The following is a 22,017-nucleotide window of genomic DNA, read 5'->3' on the forward strand; positions in this document are numbered from 1 at the left end:
AAAATAGAATCATAATGTCAATACATTCATTTAGACATTACAATCACATTAAACAAACACATACCTAAATTGGATTCTAAAATGTGAATGTGGGACCCACGCTAAAAAATTTAGAATTGACTCCTTTAAAAAGTCCTAATTACCTCCCCAAACTTGTATCTCAAAATGGAACACAATTTGGGGCTAGAAACAACCCAAAATCAAGACATGCACAAAAATACACCATTAAAGCAAAGAAAGAGAGGGTTGGCAGCCTTTTTAGGGTAAAATTTACCTCAAACCAATGGTCCCCAATGCTCCTCAAATACTCTAATACATACCCACAAACTTTCTGAACACACCAAGCTTTAAATCACCCAAATTGAAGCTCTAGAACTCTCGAAATTGACAAATGAAATTTCCTAAGGAGAGTTGATGGCGTCTGGTCTTTTTAAAAGACCAGACAAACTCCTTCTCCACGAACTCAGTGCAAGGGCCTGTGAACGCAGTGGATCAGAATACTGACCTCAAAAAATACAGCCTAGCACTAACGAACGCGGTAGACAACCAACAAGGTCTCCGCGACACGGCTAAGCCTTGGGAAAGTGATGATAAGGCTCACTTGCCTTAGCCAACACAACCCGAATCCCGCGAACTAGAAGGGCAAATGGGCCCTGCATCAACTTATTTTGGCCTAAGTCCAAATTCTCCAATGAGGAGCTCAATATTCATTCAGAACCCGTGCGCACAAATGAGATATGTGTAAGACCCCGAAAGTTGGAAAGTTGGAGCAAAGAAAGAATTTCAAGAAAAGAGACTACCCAAGCTTCTACGACTCAACCTTCAAGTCGTAGGTGCTTCCACGTGTCGTAAAACTGACTCGTAGAAATGTCATTAAAGTGGAAGATGGAATTCAGTAAAGGATGAAGTCTACGAGCCAGGTTGACGACTAGTAGATAGGATTACGACTCTTAAAGGGCCCTCGTAGAAGAACTTCAGAACTCAAGAAAATTGCAGGTTTCTCAGGCCTACAGAATGAGTTGGGTTTACAACCCATAAGAGTTTTGATGAGTTGCAACCAAAACTCGTAGAGATGAATCAGAGGCTCAGAGTTTAGGGTTTTCTTAGAACTGCAGGATGACTCAAGTTGACGATTCATAGAAGTTTGCATGACTTATAGAGTCCAAGTCGTAGGTTCAAAATTTGAGTTTAATGAAGGGTATAAGGGTATTTTCCTAAATTTGGTTCGATGAACCTAGACGCCTTTTATGGCAATATTCAAAGCCTATAACTATCCAACCCTTCAAAATCCCTTTCGATTCTATATCATTCTCTAAATTTCTCTAATGCAAGACCAAGCAATTATCTCAAGGTTCTCTTCTACAAATTCAAGCTAGGTTTTCAAGAGCAACGAGTTTCTTCTTCAGTTTCTGAGTTAAATTTATCGAGGTATGTGGGATTTGATCCATGAGTTCCTTTCACCCATGGAGTCCCAAGGTTTTTCCCAAAAATCTTCTCAATTTCAATTACTTTCTAACCCTAGATTTGATGAATTGCATTGGACTATTTCAATTATGTTTTCAATTATTTCCAATTATTATTGCAAGCATGATTTTATGTTAATTGGATGATTTCAATTTGATTTATAAATGAACATGCATAAAGTTAGTTTCAATGATGATTTACACGAGTTATGATCATGAAGTTCAATGATTTTCAAAGAAAGCTTTTCTGAAAGAAGTTTGAGACTTATGAATGACTGATGAAAGTTATAATGATGATTCAAGAAGTTAATATGGTGTGATAAGTAAAATTCTCACACAAACATGATTAGATGGTGATAAGGAAAATTCTCACAAAGTTTAAGAATTCTTATGAATCACCAAGTTAATAAGCTACTCTAATGATTATTTTTCATGATGATGCTAATGATGATGTTTTAATGTTTCTAATGAATTCCGTTGGGATATTAACTAATAAACGAGAGGACTATTAGGTGGGGTTCGGTCCGGTAACGTAGTTAGTTTCACTTGGGGAATACTAGTAGCAACCTAAAGTCCCAAAGTACGTCGCCACCGTAGGTTACCTTATGGCTTAGCTAGTGGATATACATATAGCTCATGATGTTAAGATGTTCTCATGGAGTCTACCTTGGAAAGTAGCATCTCTCTTCTCAATGTGGGAGTTACATCGGATTCCATTTTATAACTTACATGGTCTTAGACGTCGGTTAAAGGTCTTATTCCACACAAGTTGTATGTAAAGATGTAAGTTTTACTATGAAGTTTTATTATGCATAGACCATAAGTTTTCATATGATTTCAAATGTTTTAAGCCTTTTCAGTTGGTCATGCATCCTATGTCATATTGCTCATGTGATATTTCTTGTTCATGCATATCTCACATACATAGTACCTTCTATGTACTAACGCATATTTTGTCAACATTGTCTCATAATGTAGGGACAGACGACCTCTACGCTCCTCACATTTGTGGCTAGAGTTGACTTAGCACTCTTGAGTTGTTATTGGTGAGTCCTCATTTATTGAGGACATGACTTTATTTTATTTTCTACTTTGATTCCTTTTATGATTCGAGTGAGCTAGGATCTTTTCCTAATCCCCCATCAAGTATAGTCTTAGAGGCATGTTTAGACGATCAAGTTGATGTAGTCCATTTTGGGTAATTGAGTTGAGTTTACTTTCCTTGACATCCTTATAGAGTTGATTGTTCTGCTTGTTTCTTTATGTTTATGTACCTTATGAATGCGATGTATGCTAAGAGGCTTGGTTAGGGTCATTCGGATTCTCGATTGTCGTGTCACATCTAGGACCTAGTATGGGGTATGGCAATATGCTACCCTATAGAATTTGACATTCCAAACTGAATGATGATGTTGAAACTTCCAACCGAGGTAGTCTCAACAAAAAGTGGGTCCCACACTCAAGCATCGTCTTATCCAAATTTAACAACTGCGCTCGCGATTATACTTGAATCCTCCAGAATGACACAAAATGTCCTTCTAGACCAAACTAGATGTTTCGGAGATATAGAATCGCCGAATTTCCATTCTGAGGCCGTTTATCTGAAGTTATGATCGAAGTCAACTACTCAAGTTTCAAAAGCTCTAAAACACATAAACTTGCATAAAGACCAAAAGAACGAACAGACACTGAATTGTCAATGCCAGCAAGTAATAAATGACTTTGGGTCACTATAGAAAAGCTCTAAATGAAAAAATAAATGCATTAACACAAAAATGACCTGGAGGGTCATTACAACATCCACTACTAAAAAGGACTTTCGCCTACGAAAGTAAGCGTCAAGAAGAACCTGAAGCTTAAATAACTGGGGAACTTCTCACACATCCCTTGCTTCATCTCTCAGGTATTCTCCTTGACTAGACAATGCCTCAAATGGATCTTAACCATAAGAGTGGCTGTAGATCACAACCGTCTGACATCTTTGGCCAAAATAGCAACTGGATCCTCCAAGAAGGTCAAGTGGTCATCCAACTCAACTGAATTATACCTCAGCACGTGAGACTCATCGGGAACATAGGCAAAGCATAGAAACATGAAACACTGGATGAAAAACTAAAAATACTGGAGGTAGGGCCAACTCATAAGAGATATCACCAATAGTCCTCAAAATCTCAAATAGCCCAATACACCTAGAGCTAAGCATGCCCCATTTCCCAAATCTCATCATACGACACCTGGAGGAATAACTAGTTTCCAATCTCAAATAGCCTAATACACCTAGATCTAAGCTTTCCCCACCTCCCAAATATCATCATGCGACACTTAGAGGAATAACTGGTTTCCAATTCCAAATCTCAAAGGCAGTCGCCTACGATCCACATAGATCTTATGCCTGCTCTAAGTTTGTCCCGAATCACCCGAACCCTATCTAAGGCCTTCTAAAGAAAGTCTGTACCACACGGCCTAGGCTCTAAAGACTCAAACCACCCGACCGAAGAGCAACAATGTCTACCATATAATGCCTCAAACGAGAACATTTTAGTACTCGAGTGGTAATTTTTGTTTTAGCCAAACTCTACTAAAGCCAAATACTAGTCCCACTGGCCTCTAAAATCTAAAACAAAAGAACGCAATATATCCTTCAGCGTATGAATAGTACGCTCTGACTGCCCATTTGTCTATGAATGGACAGTTGTGTCAAGATCAACACGATTACCCAACTCTTCCTGAAAGGTCCCAAGATGGAAGTGAACTAAGAACCTTTATTGGAGATGATAGACACTAGTACCCCATGAAGACGAAACACCTCTCGAATATAGATACGATCCAACCTCTAAGCATTGAAGGAAGTATGAATGAGAATGAAGTGCACTGACTTAGTCAATCGATCCACGATGACCCAAATGCTATTAACACCTCTGGAAGTCCAAGGCAATCCCACAATAAAGTCCATGGTGATACTGTCACAACCCAAATCTAGGGCTTACATGTGACACGACGAATGAGAAATCCGAAAATATCTCAAACAATCCTCTTAGAATTCATTTAGCCTTTTCAGCGTTAATGATATTAATAATAATGGAACCAAATGGGGAAATAGAGACTATGGGAGATCATCATAACAAGAACCATAATAACCAAGATTCATCATACATATGTCCAACAATACCTCTACCTTTAGACTTGGCGGGGGCTAAGACATGTCCCTAGCTCACCCTCAAATAAAATAACAACGAAGTACCAAAATAGGTATCTTAATGTCTCAACATAACATAGGCTAGAAAAGGGAGGATTATTATTTCCAAAATATGAGAACTCACCAAAAGTAGTCTTCAAGCGATCCAAACTAAACATATGGAGGAGGAGGAGGAACACCGGTCCCTACATCGTGATATCATGTAGAAAACATTATGCATTAGTACTTTGAATGTACTAAGTATGTAAGTATGCAATGCAATATATCATGATACAATAAGGTGATTCCATGGACTGATAACGCTCAATTATACCTCTCGAAAGAAATATAGACAGTCATTATTAATATATTTTACCTAACTAAGAGTCGTGGTCGAACCCACGGGGAATAGGTTGAAACAAGTCTATTAGAAAGAACGTTTCAATTGTAGTATCTACTTTCCAAAAACAAATGCATAAAGTAAAATGGGGGGGGGGTTACTGATCAATTTAGTAACAATTAATAATATTTTAACAAAGTAACTAACGATTAAGTTGTGAACAATTTGAGAATTTAGCTAGGATTGTGTTCTCTATGACGTTTAACTCAGCAGACTAATCGTGTTAGTGGTAACGTTTCAGTGTAATGCATGTAAATTCTAGCGAGTTATGTAACATCTAATTCACCTCCCGGTCCTTCTTAGATGCAGATCATTCATCTCCTCCTGTTCTCAAAATGTATGCTTTACTAACCCTAGCTCTGGATCTCAGAGTATTATCCCCTCTCGGGCTCAAGTAACTTAGACAGTTTTATTTCTCCAAATTACTATTGTGATAATCTTTTCCTAATAACTACCTCCCTCTCGGGCAAGCAATAAATGCGGGTAAGTTCCTACTACGTGCACTCATCAAAAAAGACTTATAAATGAAGAAAATCACAACACATGCAAGATAAATTATGATACTTACTTTATACGTTTACCTACTTCATTATTTTGTCATGGTTTCCACAACCCTAGTTGTGATCTTAGCTACTCATAATTGTAAGTAAGAGAATAAGAATTTATGTAGAATTCATAAATCAATACCTACATGAATGAAGAAGTAAACCTTAAATCAAATACACGAACCACAAATCAAGAATTAAAACTGAAATGATATTTCAAGAATCAATCTCAAAAAGTAGTAGAATATATCTTCAATGTGTTCACAATAATACTCCAAAAACTAATAAAACGCCGAACTTTAAAAGTAAAATAAATCAGGTATTTATAGAAATACAAAACCAAATCCTAAAACAACTAGGAAAACTTAAGTCGACACTTTTCAAACTCACTCGCCATGGACCGTACTAAACTTCACGGTCCATGGTCCTCCTCCATGGTGTCTAACTTGGCTCAATGCTATGTGGTCTTATTTTCACGGGAAACCATCAAGCCTCGTGGTGCTGAATACGATTTATACTGGAGTCCGTGGTGAAAGCCTTTGCCAATTCTCCACTTCCTTCCATCATCCTTTACGATCAGTCATTTCGATCCATAGTGGGCTCCATGGCCCATGACGGGTTCCGTGGAGTTACACTTGGCCAAAATTTCAGCATCAACCTCTTCACAAGGTCATCATTACGATAGCCACCATGGCCCATACTATGTAATACGATCTTTGGTGGGTTCCGTAGAGTTATACTTCAAAGCTTCAACATCAGTTTTCTTCTTTTATCTGCACTACGCCAACCACCACGGCTCGTTCAAGGCACTATAGTCTGTGGTGAGGCTTGTAATCCTCAGTCTTCAGCAAAAAAATAGTTTAGACCCAACAAATCATCCAAACTCGTGTGCGACTTAGTTTTCCTGCAAAATAGACAAAACAAACATCATTTCTACAGAAACATGCTTGCAACACACACTAATTCACCATTTTGAGCATCGAAAGTGTCATAAATACGTAACATATCATGGACCATGCTAGAACCGTGCAATCATTTGAAGTACCATTTGGAGTTATGAAGCTTAGCCAATGAAATATAGAGACAAGTCAGCCTAAAATCCAACATCTCGATAAAATAAAATGAAAATAATCTAAATAAGTAACTAATAATCAACAGGCGGAAGTCTTTCACTTAAATATCCCCAAAGACTGTTTGTCACATGTACAAGCCGCTAAATATCAAAAACTAAAATGAAAGTACAAGCCTCAATATGTCTTCAACTCTCAAACAGAGTGAAGCATAACAATAGAGGAAGTACGAGAGTTCGCTGGATATCAATGACTACCTCTCTCAACTCCAGAAGCCTCAAATGATCAAGAAAAAAGATGGTGATAGTCCAGGCTCGAAACCTACACAAGTGTAGCAGCAAGGGTGAGTACCAAACAATGCGGTACCCAGCAAGCTAACTAGAAAAACTAAGTAAATCTAAAAGAATACACGAACTCCATTTCCAACCCAACCGAACCTCCAGACTACAACCTGCACAGAAATCAACCCAACCTAATAGTTCATACTATACAACTCAATAAGATACAGATCACAGCTAAATATCACAAGATGTATCGTACAAGTACTCACAAGTCGCAAACAAGTATCAAATTGTCAACCCAAATATGCAAAATATGTATATGCACAGTCAATGATCATGCATATGTGCAGTTGCCGACAAAGACCTCGGCATGATAAACTCTAATTGAAAATGACCTCGGCCTCATAATCTCTAACTGAAAATGACCTCGATCTATCAATCTCTCATTGAAAATGACCTTGGCAATATAATCTCTCTGAAAATGACCTTGTCCTATCAATCTCTCATTGGAAATGACCTCAACAATATAACTTCACTGGAAATGACCTCGACCTATTAATCTCCCTCCAAAAATGACCTCGGTAATATAATATCACCAGAAATGACCTTGTCCTATCAATCTCTCGCCAGAAATTACCTCGGCCATATAATCTTATCAAAAATGACCTCAGCCTATTAATCTCTCGCCAAAAATGACCTCAGCCATATAATCTCATCGGAAAAAACCTCGGTCTATTAATATCTCGCCAGAAATGACCTCATCCATATAATCTCGCCAAAAATGACCTCAGCCTATTAATCTCTCACTGAAAATGACCTCGGCCATATTATCTCACCGAAAATGACCTGTCCTATCAATCTCTTATCGAAAATGACCTCAGTCGTATAATCTCACAGGAAATAACCTCGACCTATCAATCTCCACCGAAAATGACCTCGACCATATAATCTCGCCAAAAATGACCTCGGCCATATTATATCTCTGACCAAAAATGATCTCGATCTCACAATCATATACCTCTCATACAGTGTTTCAGAACCAATGTAATAACATGCTCGCACAAGTAATGAGGAATAATAAATTCAGACAAACCGCAATCACAATTAGACTATCAAATATTTTATCAAATACACATATATATCTAGATTATGGCATGCAAGTTTGTAATACCCCTAAAAACGTTGTATATGAAATTCTAATTCTCGATGAAAATGATATCGCTTCTATATTTTGGGCATAACTTTTAATAGGACGGTCCAAATTAGGTGATTCAAATTTCTAAATAACCCAAACATCATTACCTACAATTTTTGTGGACCATATTTTATGTTTTGTAGGTTAAGTGGTCAAATAAATTAATTGATGCAAGATATTATGCTGTGACGAAATAGAGTATTTGTAGAATAAAAATCATATCTCACTGTAGGATGCTCCAAATCAATTGATTCTTGAATGAAATAAAATTAGACTTCTAGAGCAACAATTCACATGAGACACCAAATCCTAATGAGGAAGTTATCTTTTTCAAACGCAGTTCCAAAAAAGGGTATTCCATTAAAAAAAGGTCCATCTCACCGACCATGGAAAGGTCTAGATCCATTTGACATCACCCATGACATCAATAGTCATCCATTTGACATCACCCACGACATCACAATCTTCCATTAAATTTTTAGATTTTTCTTTATAATTATTTTAGTTATTGTTAGGTCCTTCCTTTACACCTATAAATACCCACCTTATTTCATCATTTTGTTCATCACGCTTTCTCAAGCAAGTCTTTTCTCTATACACTTTTTACTCATTCTCAAAATATAGTTTTAATTTTTAGTAGTGTAGAAATACTATTCTGGTGATTCATATACTTCGGGTAGTACACAAAACGCTCCGGCGAGGAGAAAATGCTAAGATTCAAGAGTGTTTATTAAGTCATTTGATTCTGAGTAATGCTTTGAATTCAAGGTATGTAAGGCTTCAATGAGAGTATTCTTTCCACTCTCATGCCTAACGTATTTTTATTATATGATAAATTATGTTTATTTTCTTTAAGCTTTACTCTAAGTTATGTGGGTGTTTATCCATGGGTTCTTCCACTCATGTAGTCCAAAACTTTTTCAACCAAATCTCTTGATTTCAAGTAATATTTTCTTATGGATAATTCTTATTTTTACTTAATAGCATGAATCATGGTTAAACTAATAATTATTGGTCTATTGTGATGCAACATGATTTCATATATATGAATTGATGGTTTTCAAGTATTTTTCCCTATTTAGCTATTTAAAGGTTCTTGAAATTCATGATGGTTGTTTAAAGCATGATTTTTAATTAATGAATTTCAAATTATTTATGCATAATTTTATTTACATACATGTTTGAAAGTTGAAGTGATTTAAACCCACCTAGTTTTACTATAATTTTAATGAAGTTTGACTTGAAAACTTTGACTCCAAATAAATATTTATGAAAGCAATGTCTATGATCAAAAGGGAGTCTTATGAAATAAAAGAAAGGTAAAATTCTATGAATGATGTATTCTTTATGCTATAAGGACAATTCTTGCATATTTGAATCACTAAAGCTTTTAATGAGCTATTCCACCGAATGTGATGTTTTGAATTCTCAAGCTATATACTATGATTATTTTGAAGTATTAAACTATTCTTTGGATTGACTTAGCACCAAATGGGACATTGAGGTGAGATTCGGTAAGGGAATCCTAGTAGCAACCCCTTGTCTCATTAACTATGTGCCAATATAGAAGACCTTGTAGGCTTAGGCTAATGGATCCATGAAAGCCCTTAAAGTTAAAGTTAAAAAAATGAATAAAGTTGACGGAGTTCTACCCGGCAAGTAGCCTCTCTGGTCAACGTAGAGGGTTATGTTGGATTCCATGTAATAGCTCGCATGATCTTAAATGTCGGTTATGGTCATTTTCCCACAAAATAAATATTTTAAAGGATATTTGTATGATTGATTATGCATACATTGCATTATGTTTTATTGTACATAAATGTTTTAATGTTTCCTCAATGTTCATGCATGCTTACATACTTAGAACATTCAAAGTACTAACACATACTCTTTTGCTTGCGTGATATCACCATGTAGGGATCGGTGCTCCTCCTCGTCCTCCTCCACGTGGCTAGTTGAGATTTCGTTTGAAGACTACTTTTGGTGAGTTCCCATGTTCCGGAAACAATACTCCTTTATCTTTCTAGCTTATGATATGTTGAGATCTTTAGACACTTACTATGACATTTCTTTCTATTATGATTGAGAGTGAGCTAGGGACTTGTTTTAGCCCTGTTAAATCTAAAAGTTAGAGGTAATGTTGGACATATGTAAGTTGAAGATTTATTATTATGATTTATGTTTGTTTATTTATTTTCATTACCTATGAAAGGCTAAAAAAATGTTAAGAGGCTTGTTTGAGGTACTTTCGGGTTCCTCATTCGCCATTTCACGTCTAGACCCTAGGCGTGGGTCGTGACAAAGTTTTAATACTCAACAATCTCACATATAGTCTTTTATTAACCCGATCATTTTATTTCAGATAATTTCATATCACAATTAAACCCATAACTTCATCCCTATTATGCCCCAACACATATACAATGGGATATTCAAGAATTCTAAGAGATTCACGGAGTTTTAAGAGTCCACTTACCTTAGCCAATATGCGATAGGTCACTCCACGTGAGCTTTTCCCTTCCGAATGCACTCCAATTCACCACAATCTATACAAATTCAAGTTCTCAATAGAAATAAGGAACCAACGATATCCATATCATATTTTTGGAAATCGGGCCGAAATTAACCCAAAATGCCCAAAAAAACCAATTCTGAAACGAGCAGAAAATTTCAGAAATTTTTAATAAACAACGTCCTCAAGGTATTGGAGTTTATTAGTGAAAATAGAAGTTGATTTGGACTTAAAACAAGCTGACAATCATCAAAACATTGAAACTAATTCAAGTTCTTAAAAACCCAACCTCTCCAATTTAAAAACCTCAATTTCATACTAAAACTCTCAAATAATCAATGGGTAATCAATATTGGAGGTTAGAAACACTTATCCCAAAGTTTTCTCATGAAATCTCCTCTGAAAATCATCTCCCCAAGCTCCAAAATCACCAAAGATGATGAAAATAGGCTAGATTCCAACTTTGTCATTGTTTAGGGGTCATTTGTTCTCCGCGAACGCGAATCACTAACTCTGCGAACGTGGAGGCTAACCATACATCCCTTCGCGAACGTGGAGAAGGGACAACTGTCCTTCCGCAAACGCGGACAAGCCTTCGCGAATGGGGGCAAGTCTCCGCGAACGCGGAGAAGGACTCTCAGGCACCAAATGACAGCAATGTTACTTAAGTCCCCAAAGCATCTGAATGACCCTCAGGATTCGTTCGGAACCCCGTATAGACAAACCATATATGTAACCCTACTAAACTCGATATTTCGGACTCAACGAAACCATCTGAATTCGATTTCAAGGCCTCCTTGACCCAAAAACTAAAAAGTCGCAACTAGACCAACATTGTGTCTCAAATGACCAAAATGCCCTCGGAGCTTTTGAAAAATACACAGGAACTCTCCCTAGGACTAAAATCACCCTCCGAATCTAATGGAGTAGTAAGAATTTAATTTTGAACATTCGGTCCTCAAATGTTGACCAAAGTCAAATCTATAGCCAAAAACTCAATTATTTCCAACTCAACCCCTCAAATTCACGATATAACCCCAAATATGATTCCGTCAACTCCCCTAAACTAATTGGTTCCGGAATTGATGCAATCGGCAAAATTTCATTCCGTGACTGGAAACTTCAAATGACCTCAAGTACCACTTTTGAGTCATTCTAAACCTCTAAAACTCAAAGTTTACCAAAAATCTCAACTTTTCAAGAAAATTACGGAACCGACATCAGATATTAATTAAATATAACTCGGAAAAACTACCAGGAAGGGTAAAATGGTCTTTTTACAAAAATTTTCAAAAATAACCTTTAGGGTCATTACAACCACCAAGCCGCAAGTGTTTGACCTTTACCTGATGACAACACAAACAATAGGACACATAGTCCGCAATATCTTGTTCTCATTCCACTCCATCCTCTGTCTCAGATATATGCATCTTCCTTTGTGCCCAGGTGGGATAGAATATTTGGAATCAGAGGCCTCACGAAGGATTAGCTGAATCAAACCCCCAACTCTCGAAACAAAAATATGGCCATCAAACCTCAAAACCTCATCAGAATCTAAGGTGCCTTGTTGGCCTCACCTCGTAGAACCCGCTCTCAAAGAGATACCAAGTCCTTATACTCAAACTGACGACCACGAATTGATCCAAAAAAGACGAATGAACTCCCACATAAGCCAACACTCACCTAGAATCTGAAATATCCAACCGAGTCATCATATTGGCTAAAGACTGAATGTCTAAAGCCAAAGGTCGCTCCGATGCAGAAAGGAAAGCTAGACTCCCCATACTCATCACCTTCTGACTCAAGGCATCCGTTACTACATTTGCGCCGAATGGTAGATAATAGAGAGGTCATAGTCCTTCAGGAGCTTAATCCACTGACGCTGCCTCGAGTTGAGGTCTTTTTGGCTCATAATGTACTATAGACTCCTGTGGTCAATGTAAACCTCACATCGCACCACATACAAGTAGTGTCACCAAATCTTAAGCGCAAAAACTATCGTTGCCAACTCTTGGGTTGGGTAGTTGTGCTCATGAACCTTCAACTGCCTCAACTCATCTGCTCCTCGCTGTATCAAAACACACCCCAAACCAACGCCAGATGCATCATAATACACTGTGAAACCCTCACCCTCAACTAGAAATCAAAATGGGAGCGGTAGTAAGCAACTCTTTGAGCTTCAAAAAGCTCATAAAACATTTGGAATAACGTTATAATTTTATTTGATTATAGATAAAATGAAAAATGGTAAAAAAAATTGCCCTTAAAATATATGAAATTGAACAAAAATGTCCTCAATTAATAGTTTGATAAAATAAATGCCCCTAACTTCAATAGTTTGGTACAAATAATATATTTATTTAGAAAATGAGCATTTTGAAACATTAAGAAATAATAAAATTATTTTTGGACTAAGCTATTGATGACAAGATCATTTTTAAATCAAATTATTAACTGAGAACATTTTTTTTTTCAAATTCAATCATTCAAGGACCATTTGACCCTTTTTCAAAGATAAAATAATATTTTAATCAAGTTATTTTGACATTAAAAAAAAGGGGGGAGAAATACATAATTATATCAACATGTAAAGAAGAAATGAGAAAGAAATAAACATTTAAAACTTTATTATTTGTAAAAACATATAATAATCTAAATTAAGACTAAAGATGTTGTATAGTTAAAACTTAGGTTTTAGTTTTTGGGAGCTGAATGGCTATTGATTAAAAGAGCAGGTATATCATTTAATTTCCTAATACTAGAATCCAAATGAATCTCCACTGTTTGCTTAGAATTGGGTTCTCACATATGTACTCCCATTCTTTAGATTTGGTTTATTGAAACAGGTATAGGTATAGCATTTGGGTTCTAACATATGTGTGGGTTTCCATCTGGTCTAAACAGAGAGGCTTCACTTGTGTTGGCTTGATGGTGTAAAATAGTCTAATATACAGGATTTATGTGTACTTAATTGATTGATTAGTATTGTCGAAACAACCCCTTTGTATGGGTTTTTGAAATAGTGCATTCAAGGTGTTTGATGAAATGGCTAATTAATCATGTTTTATGAGCTGAAACTCATCCCTTTCTTGTTTTTATTTTTTCCCGCTCAATAAAGCCCATGTCTTCCAAACTGGTGGGAATTTTCTAATGATTTTAACTTGGATTTCCTCATCTTCAACCACTTACTAATTGAATGATTCTTCAACAATTTTCCGTCTCATCCGATATGGTTGTTTGGTACTCCTCCTCTTGCAGTTGAAAAAATTCTTGTATGACTACGTAAACAAGTTCTTTGACCTACTATTCCTCCTAAACTTGACATACCTTCACTGCATCCTGATTCTACCTACTTGATGCATTTTTTTTAAAAAAAATTGTACTTACTTTTTGAACTCATTCTCATTGCATCTCTGGAAAAAAATGATTTTACTGATGGAAACTGTGTTCTTTGGTAGTGCAGTGCCGCGAGGGGGCTAATAAATCATATGCTGCATGAATCTGAGAAGATGACTGGCCGGAAATTCAGCCAGAGATGTTGAATTTGCCTGTTAGCAAACTGCTACAAGGAATTCCAAGATACCAGTCTCAAGCTTGGTTTAGGATGTACTAAAAGTTTTCGATATTAGTATTATCTTGATGTTTTATGCATAATTAATGCATAGACAATTTTGCAGTATAGTTGAGTTTCTGATGAGCTCAATACCACCTTGAGAATATGGTATCATTTCTGATTATGCTGTGATTATATATATTTTTTTGCTATTGATCAATGAGAATCCCGGAATAATTAAAATATGCCATTTGTCACTTTAAGGCTCAATATATCTCCCCCTCTAAGCCCTGGAGAGAGTCTGGCTTTAACATTTGGCCGCAGCCCAGAAATTTCATTTAGATTACCTTTCCATACCTTAGTGATACAGACGTATCTAAATTATTGAAGTATTTTAATGATGAATATTTTTTTCTTTGCAAAGTAGTTAGTTGTCCTGAAACTGAATCATAAAGTGACAACTTTCAGAAATGGTGCAAAATTACACAAACTGCCTTGTGCATCAAGGAGGATTCTTGTAACTTCAAAGTACAATCATGTGGAAAAACCTATCAAATTGTTAAAAACATTTCGTATTTTCCTAAGAAACAAATTTAGATAGAGAACCAACATTTGTTTAACGTTTCCCCTCTCAAAATGGTTCATCTTCAGCTTTTGATGACAGCAAAAGCTGGTATTTTCTTTTCCTTATGTTATTTACCTTTTTCCCTTGCTATTTGATTGGGTAATAAATCAAGTGTTTAAAGTTCTTTTTCAATACTATCTGCTAAATTAATACTAGAAATAGCATGAATTTATAACTTGAAAGATAAGGTAAATAGTCTACTGTAACTAGTTAAATTACACTACCTTTAATTCTATGTCCATTTCTTGAATTCTCAGGCGAAGTTATCATTGCTTGGAACACAGATAATTTCTTATTCTCGAGAGTTCTACTTCATGCTTCATACTCTCTATAAGCATAAGCAAAAGAGCCACCAAAAATGCTAACATGGCGTACGTTAATAACGCTTCATTCCTTTGATAAATCAGAAGATGAAAAAATTGTACAAGAATAATGGCCTAAACTAACGTGTCTATGAAACAATATTTGGTTGTTTGTGAATGTAAATATTCTTTCGTACTTGGTGCTAATTTTAGTTGAAACTGTGAGTTTTTGACAGATTTGATCGTCTTGCTTCTCCAGTTCTGGAACCGAAGGATCCTCCTCGACCAAGACAAGGACTTTCCCCTTTTATTTCACTAACACGAGGACTGTATACCTTGTTAGGAAGCCTTGGGCTTTGGATGCTAACAGAATCTCTGGCTGGTGTAGCATTGCAGCTTGTAACCTTTGAACTGCACATACGTCGAATCTCACCTCGACTTCTTGTCATCATGCCATCCATAATCTCCCCATCATCTGCAAATGAACCTTCATTTTCCTGCTAAAACGTTATGAAGATACACGACTTAGTAGTAATCACTTCATGTAGACATTTTATGGTATCAAAACATGTCACGCGAAGAGTTATATCAATGATTTATACTCTTTTCCTTTAACTTTTGTTGAAAGAGACAAATGCAGATACAAAATGTGTGAAGCTTACTCTAGTCATGCTGCATGATGATAATGGTGGTGCTTCTTCATACTCAGCAGCATCTAATTCCTGAAGATGTGCTCCTTTAAAGAACCTAGGTAGTAGGTACTGTCTGACAGGAACCAAAAGCATGATCATTAGTGGGAAGAGAACGCCAGCAATGGGAACCCATGTGATCCCAAAACAGATTAGTAAGTAGAAGCTCTGGAAAATGGTGAAGAATGCTACTGTCTTGTAAGGTACAGTTTCAATGAACACAGCGTGACACTCTTCAATTACTCTGTCAAAGGCAAAGAAAATGTTTATGAGATCACAATAATAATGCATGCACTTTCTTTTACTTTTAAATTAAAAGCGAAGCACAGCCCGAACGCAAGTCTGGAAGGATGATGGAGGGAGTTACTTGTATCTTCTGCTTGGAGCTGTGAATAGCAATAGGATCCGTTCCCAGAACTGGTTTCCTGGTAAGCTTTCAATGGCCATGAAGCCAAAGTAGCCCCAAAGGACTGATGTTGGAATCATTTTGAGAAGAGGCATGGCGGCCACACATCCTCCCACCATGGTGGACTGAAGCAAGTTGCTCAACCTCTGTTCTTTTACTTCAACGGGCAACAAGTCATCTATCTCCTTCTCAACATCAAACATCGTCTCATCAACAGGATCACCCCTGTTGCCTATTCTTGAAGCCAATTGAATGGTAGACTCTTTTAATTCTTTTAACCCCTGTTCATGAATTTGGTATTACTGGATACTTCACTATGACCGGATAGTCCAACAATTTGCAAAATCGAGGAAAGGAAAACAGTTGTGTGGAATGAAAGATGTAAAATGGACAAGATCATACCCGAGATGATGGCTCTTGGTGAATCAGTGGACTCTGCATCTGTTGATAGGCTTCTTGCATACTTTCGTATACTTCAGCCAAGTTCCCATTCTCAGTCATACATTTCCGTGCTTTTGCAACTAGCCGATTACGAAGCAACTGCATGACAAAGGAAGGTAAGCCAAAGGATATCTGGTTCTCTTTTCCTCACATATATTCAAAGACCTGATGATTTTGACACACAACTTTCTCTCATCAAATAGGTATACCTGATGCTTCAGTGTGGCCAAACTCTTTGTATGCATTGGAGATTGTGGAATGACTCCATTTGCCGGGGGGATTCCTAGAAGACCACAAATGATAACCTGCCATAACAAAATCAATAGACCATACAACTTGTTGACATTCAATGAAGTAAAAGGCCAATTGGTGGTAGGGAGAATCTAATGGCACACCATAAATCCCAGTAACAGCAGATCATAGTGGTACGAAGGTGGCTTTCTCAGGTTGAACTCTTTTTGCTGAGCAAGTTGAGATGCCACACTGTGATCAAAATAATACAGGACTGCTACCATTGTTGCTGGAATAAAAGCACCAATTATGTGAAGAACTGGGACGTCTAGCATATCCTACAAATTTGAAGATTAAATAAACTGTCAAGAGATGGAAGATAAATTTGCTAGATACAGAACAATTGAAAATGGTAGGCATGCCTTTATCACTGTCCAATTCTCATAGGCACCAGGTGACCATGGATTTGGACTGAAAAGTCGTCTTGGAATCCCGGTTGGAACACTTTTACCAGGAATGTAAGAGACAGCGGTCCAGATTAGAACCATGAGTGGCACTCCATAATCTGCTATGAATCCCCGAAGCCAGCCTGGAAGAGGGACAAATAGTACAACATCATGTCTAGAACTAAATGAACATTTCAATCTTGTCCTATTTAAATGAAAGCAGTGGTAGTTAGTTTCACAAAAGATCTCACCAGAGCCATATCTCCAAGATCTTGCCTTCCGGCTCTTTAGAGCTGTGAGTAGAAGACCAAACGACAAAACCAATGCAAACATACCATTTGCAAACCTCCATGAAGGTTGGAACTCTGGGAGATTTGGATTTTCTCTCTCTGGTACACGAAATTCATATACCAGTCCCTACAATCCACCACAACTCAAATCACTAAGAAAAATCCATCATATTTTATTATCTAAACCTTGTGCAACTAAGTATGGTTTTTCAGCACCCTTACAATTTAAGTAGGTATATATGTATGTTTGTCTTACTTTGATTGCTTGCTGCATGAAAAGCATTGCAATTAGAAGGCCAAACAGTTCCCCAGCAACGCGTGTAAACCTGTTGATAATGGAACAAGCTCCTAGGACAGCCAGAAGGAAAAGCAAGATTGCAGTCCAAACACACACCCTGATGATGGAAATTAACAATGAAGAAAGGTAATGAAATATGGGATTTGGTGGGGAGTTGAAAAAGGAAATGGTACTTACCATGCTGTCCAAGCTAAAAAGAGCTTTGGTCCTAGTTCTGGTCTATCTTTTGCAAAGTTGTACATGAATGTGTACATAAGCACAGTAGGTTCTGCAACTCCAAGAATTAACAGAGGTTGCCCTCCAATAATAGAGTGCATAATCCCACATAATGCAGTTGAAGCCAGAGTCTGAACTGCAGTTATCAATCCATCTGCAACTCTAAACTTGTCAAATCTACTCAATATATCCTTATTTCTATACAAAAGTTAGAAAAAGAAGAGTAGAAACATACCAGTACTTCTTTCCAACTGCTCACCAAATGATATAACCGGAATTGCTGAAGCGAAAAATATGTAGGTAGTGGGGGCTAAAATCCTACACAAATCAAATTTGTTCAATGAACTAACTTACTATGTAGGTAATGACATCAAAAAACAGAATTGTACCTGAAGCCTGCGGTGAGACCACTAGTCCAATCTTGTTTAAAGCACATTAATCTCCCTTTGAGGTCATTTTTAATTCCACGAAATGGCACAAAATTATCTTCCATTCTATAAACAACTGATTCTCTTCTTCACCAGTTTAATCTGGCACAATGACAGCTTAATTCACTACTTGAGGAAAACGCTGAAGTAAATCTGACATAATTCTAAACAACAATACATTGCACAATATGACTATTATATAGAAGATCCTAAATGAATAAAGTATCCAAGGAATTACTAGTATATATATTTACCTTTGTGGAAATGGTAATAATAGGATAATTCCGCTTGAAATGGATACTCATCGAAAGATCTGACGATAACAAAAGGGTACTGGGGAAAAAGGCTAGAATATACAAAGCTCCAAAATGCAGTGTAGGGTACACTACTGTCTGGTATCTGGTCAAGACTCTCAAGTCTAGAGTAACAAAAAAAAGAGAGAGCTGTTTTCATTTTGCATGAGAGAGAAAAGAAAAGGGAGTGACAGAACATGACAAGCTGGCCTCTTACCGTATAGTTTTACTTCTTTGTCTTCATCCACCATGTCCCACGTGACCAACAACAGCAACATTGTTTACACCTTCAACAATGTGTAATTTAGATAATATAATTTAATTAATGTGGATGAATGAAAATCTGATGCATCACAATGAATGACTAGAAGATTACATATATTTAAACCCTAGGGACCAGATTTTGTGAAACTCAGCATCCATGAAGACTCTTAATGACCCAGGTCCACGGTTGTTATGCAATGATTAGGGAGGATAATATATCATGGATCTTCCAGTAGCAGTTGAGCTTCATCCTTATCCCATCTCGGTGTAGTCTGATGCCAAGCCTCGTGGCTCCGGAGCTCGGCGGGTCTGTGGATGTGACATCAGACTCAAGTTTAATGAATACTAGACACCCGAGAACAAGAATGCTTCCTCTGGTCACATCATGGTTGAGCTAGACCTGACTTGTCACTTTCTCCACGTGTCTTTCCCCGATTCGACCACACGTCTGTGCCTGGTTTTCACCCCCATACAGATAGTCTCCCCAGTTTTCAAACACCTACGTAATCGGGGTATTGGAAAGAGGAGTTTATCTATTCTTGGCAAGAAAGTATGTGAAAAGACTTCTAACACTATCGATTAGACAGGTGCCTTCTCACATTTAATACTCTCGGCTGCATGTCCAATTCTAACTGAGCATCATTTTTGGTTTCCTCTTGTAATGATGATTCTTCCGTTATTTAAATTCACGCAATCCTTTGAATTTCTACCACTTTCTTCTCAAAATTCCCTTCTTCCCAGCATTCCGATGAGGATAGGTAGAAAAGGGATTCCATCGCTTCATCACCATTAACAGAAGACCCATCTAAGTAGATTTCCAGAAGGATTCTGTGAGGAATAACTTATTGTTTACAAAAAAATTTCATATTCTCTGGTGGTTGTTACACTAGGGGCATGGCAAGGTGGTGTCAAAATATGTGTCTTAGTGTGTGAGGATGACCTTCTACACATGAGGCATGACTACGTATGGGGCGACAACATCGATGTTAGTGTTGTGCTTGGGTTCACCCGAATAACGCACCACATTAGTGGCTCTTTCGTGGTGATAGTATGCTTTCACTATTGGTTTTGAGCTATGATACAGTCAAAGTTACATATTAAGATTATGCAACGTGGTCGTGTACCAATATACTAATTCAACAAAGGTTGGGGTTGACTCCCACGGGAAATAATATGAGGGCTTTTAGTTTAGTCTACAATCATCACCAACAACGCAGTGCCACATAAATCAATGGTGGTGAAATATATGATTATGACTAATTTATAATTTAAAAATTAAAATTGATCAACGACCACAAGACGGAATACTCAAGAGCACGCAGGCAAATACCGATCCAATTCATATCAAAATTTTATAAATAATGGTGAAGCATCTAAATTCTGCATTCAACCTAAACCACCATTCAATATTTTTCCAAAATTTGAGTAGTTTATATCGATATTATGTTCACACAACTATATGAGTTATTAAAATTAGAGTAGTTGCTTATATGTCATCCCAATGACAATTTATTATATGATGGTCAGTGCCTCAAATTCTTATTTATTAATCTTTCCAAGCATATGTTGTCTTTTCCAAGCTTAGCTTGAAGTCTATGGGCGAGTCCTCGAGTTATATAATCCCTTTGAAAACATTCAAGAACAAAACTAATCAAAGAAACTAAGAACTCACCTAATTATGAATAAAAATCATGCAAAAAATAAGCAAAACAAGAGTTGTGATCAAAATCAGAAAACTCATAGATAAGATTTAAGTTTTAGAACATAAAACCATAACGAAAAATTAACAATGTTTACAAAAAAATAGAAAGAAAGATTACAATCAATCTTTGTAGTTGTGTAGAGCCCTTTCTTCGAGACTTGTGTTTATCGCCAATTCCAATGCTCTAGACATACTAAAGGGTAATATTACTCAAAATATGTCAAAGATCTATATTCGAAGTAGCTGGGTCCCCTTTATAGATGTGAGGTTGAAAAATTAGTAAAATCCTAGTCCTGGATCTGGGCCGCATAAATCACATTTGTTACGTTTGGGTTCACATTTGTGAACTTTGAAGTTTTATGCTAGTGTTGCATTTGCGACTTCTAGTACGCATTTGCATACTTCTGTTTCCCTGTCTGCTCTCCTAGAAAACCTTGCAATTGCGAGCTCTAATGTCGTAATTGTGACATCAGAAACTGATTTTGCCAGTTTTCTGCCTTTATCATTTTTTGCTTTATTTTGTTTGATTCCATTTTTATCACCTTAAATCTTCCTCCACATCAAATGTGTTTGAAACAAGAAAAATACATACCATAATATCTACATCAAATGTGCTTGAAATAAGGGAATGCATACCATAATATCTTTATAATAGCAGTAAAGGACATAAAACTGAAGTAAATAAATTTTAGATAAGTAGTAAAATCATCACCGTATCAACACCCCCTAACTTACAGTCTTTGCTTGTCCCCAAGCAACTACACAAGACACTCTACCACACCAAATATCACAAAGTACTTTGCGTATAATAGTCTTGACAGTTAGTTGCCGACATACAACTTCACATATTACCAACCCTCATTCATTTTTTTTAAACATAATGCATTGCCCAAATAGTTAAGACTAACTATGCAACCACAATCAATGGCACCACAATTTCTTCTTAACATGAATATGAGACTATATTTGGAAAGTCGGTTATTTCAAATATTTTCATCCAAGTTTCATCACATAGACCAAAGAATGTCCCAAAATACTCACACATATTTACAATGAATGAACGGGACCAAAAGACTAAAGGAAAGAGAAAACACTTGATACTGACAAAGAAATTCACATGATATGAATGCGAATACCATAGGCTTGCACTTATTTTCAAATGTCATTTTTCTTGGACTTTTTTTTATTGAGA

The 22,017-nt window shown here is 36.8% G+C and overlaps 1 protein-coding gene across 1 annotated transcript; it reads right to left on the reverse strand.

The window, feature by feature from the left end:
• Window positions 1-15,191: 15,191 nt before the first annotated feature.
• LOC129887372 (boron transporter 1-like) lies at window positions 15,192-20,436 on the reverse strand. Its single transcript, XM_055962445.1, has 15 exons — window positions 19,236-20,436; window positions 19,077-19,146; window positions 18,821-18,984; window positions 18,528-18,668; window positions 18,374-18,456; window positions 18,100-18,292; window positions 17,881-18,019; window positions 17,586-17,751; window positions 17,311-17,477; window positions 17,053-17,226; window positions 16,867-16,962; window positions 16,619-16,756; window positions 16,178-16,497; window positions 15,784-16,054; window positions 15,192-15,618 (listed from the first exon to the last, which is right to left on the reverse strand). Exons 4-15 carry the CDS (start codon window positions 18,629-18,631, stop codon window positions 15,331-15,333), a joined length of 2,139 nt encoding a protein of 712 aa, XP_055818420.1. The 5' UTR covers window positions 18,632-18,668; window positions 18,821-18,984; window positions 19,077-19,146; window positions 19,236-20,436; the 3' UTR covers window positions 15,192-15,330.
• Between the last annotated feature and the right edge of the window lie 1,581 nt (window positions 20,437-22,017).

This window comes from Solanum dulcamara, chromosome 4 (assembly GCF_947179165.1).
Source record: "Solanum dulcamara chromosome 4, daSolDulc1.2, whole genome shotgun sequence".
In the NCBI taxonomy this organism is placed as follows: Eukaryota; Viridiplantae; Streptophyta; class Magnoliopsida; order Solanales; family Solanaceae; genus Solanum; species Solanum dulcamara.